Consider the following 1,479-nt stretch of genomic DNA (forward strand, 5'->3'; position numbering starts at 1 on the left):
AGATAGATAGATAGATAGATAGATAGATAGATAGATAGATAGATAGATAGATAGATAGATAGATAGATAGATAGATAGATAGATAGATAGATAGATAGATAGAACAACGATACTTACTTCCAATATTATGATCACACTCTTTGCTTCTCAATAAATTGTTTATTCATAAACTTAACAACTTACTTCAAATTATAACAATTTCATTCAAACTTCATTATCATCACTTTCCGAATCGCTTAAGTATGGCCCTGTTTTCCTACCGTTATTTGTCACACCAGCCGGAATAACAGTCATAATTGGTTGTCTACTACTACCAGCCAATTGAAAAGGATTACTAAAATAAAAACAAAATAAAGGATATAACATCAAGTACTGTACGTCTTTATTATTAACAAATTTACCTTAATTTTCTTTCCTGTTTTTTCATAATTCTTTCCTTAGCTCCCACACAAAGTTCATACAAATATTTCGGTACTATAGATTTATTATTAAAAGTATCGACTATACCAAATATACGCTTCGGTTTCACTAGCAAGCATAATAATTTCAAATGAAAAGGTGAAGGTTCAGGACTATAAAATAGTTCATAATAACCATGATTATTATAGATTTCAAAATTTTTACAATTAATTTGATCAGAGAAAATATTAATGGTAACTTCTTTGGTGTTTTTAAACTTCCTAGAATGGATGGTAAAAGAAAAAAACTAAGATTAATGCTAATAAACTATGAGTAATGGGGAAATTTAAATACATATTTGCTTGATATGGCGTGGATTCTTCATTATGTAATATTATTTTTTCATCCTCATCATCATTATCATTTAGAAAATTTGCTGCTATTTGCTGCTCATCATCATCGTTTAGATTTAGATAAAACATTTTTAGATTTGAAAATTTCAAACGTTTAGGAAAATATTCAGCTAATTTTAAAATAAAATGTTCAAAGCCAAATAAAGGTAAATGTATATGTAAACGTGAACCACGATGATATCTATTAATATAAGAATAAAATAAATTATATGTATTATGTACTTTTAACTAGGGTTCTATAAATCGACTTTCGAACAATCGAATTTTTGTCGAAAAAGTCGAAAAGCCGAAGTCGACTATTTTGTTCCAAAAAAAGTCGATAACTCGACTATCGTCTATGAAAAAAGTCGACTTTTTAAATAAAAGTCGGAAAAGTCGAAAGAAGTTGAAAAAGTCGAAAATAGTCGCAAAAAGTCAAAAATAGTCGAAAAAAGTCGAAAAGTCGGAAAAATTCGAAAATAGAAAGAAGTCGAAAAAACTCAAAAAATTGCAACAAATAGAAAAAATATAAATAAAATTTTATAGATAGATAGATAGATAGATAGATAGATAGATAGATAGATAGATAGATATATAGATGGATAAATAGATAGATAGATAAATAGATAGATAGATAGATAGATAGATAGATAGATAGATAGATAGATAGATAGATAGATAGATAGAT

At 26.9% G+C, this 1,479-nt stretch overlaps 1 protein-coding gene across 1 annotated transcript; it reads right to left on the reverse strand.

Moving 5' to 3' along the window:
* Positions 1–179: 179 nt before the first annotated feature.
* On the reverse strand, positions 180–993 carry LOC124418930. Its single transcript, XM_046946880.1, has 3 exons — positions 754–993; positions 402–680; positions 180–334 (listed from the first exon to the last, which is right to left on the reverse strand). The coding sequence occupies exons 1-3, from the start codon at positions 879–881 to the stop codon at positions 205–207; spliced, it is 537 nt and encodes a 178-aa protein (XP_046802836.1). The 5' UTR covers positions 882–993; the 3' UTR covers positions 180–204.
* Positions 994–1,479: the final 486 nt, after the last annotated feature.

This window comes from Lucilia cuprina, chromosome 3, assembly GCF_022045245.1.
Source record: "Lucilia cuprina isolate Lc7/37 chromosome 3, ASM2204524v1, whole genome shotgun sequence".
In the NCBI taxonomy this organism is placed as follows: Eukaryota; Metazoa; Arthropoda; class Insecta; order Diptera; family Calliphoridae; genus Lucilia; species Lucilia cuprina.

What these genes read in the sequence shown, in the direction of transcription:
- LOC124418930 (XM_046946880.1), bottom strand. Translation starts at nt 881, where the DNA reads ATGTTTTATCTAAATCTAAACGATGATGATGAGCAGCAAATAGCAGCA. An exon ending in ACGCCATATCAAGCAAATAT is followed by an intron (nt 681 to 753) that starts GTATTTAAATTT and finishes CATCCATTCTAG; the next exon opens with GAAGTTTAAAAACACCAAAG. An exon ending in AAACAGGAAAGAAAATTAAG is followed by an intron (nt 335 to 401) that starts GTAAATTTGTTA and finishes TTTTTATTTTAG; the next exon opens with TAATCCTTTTCAATTGGCTG.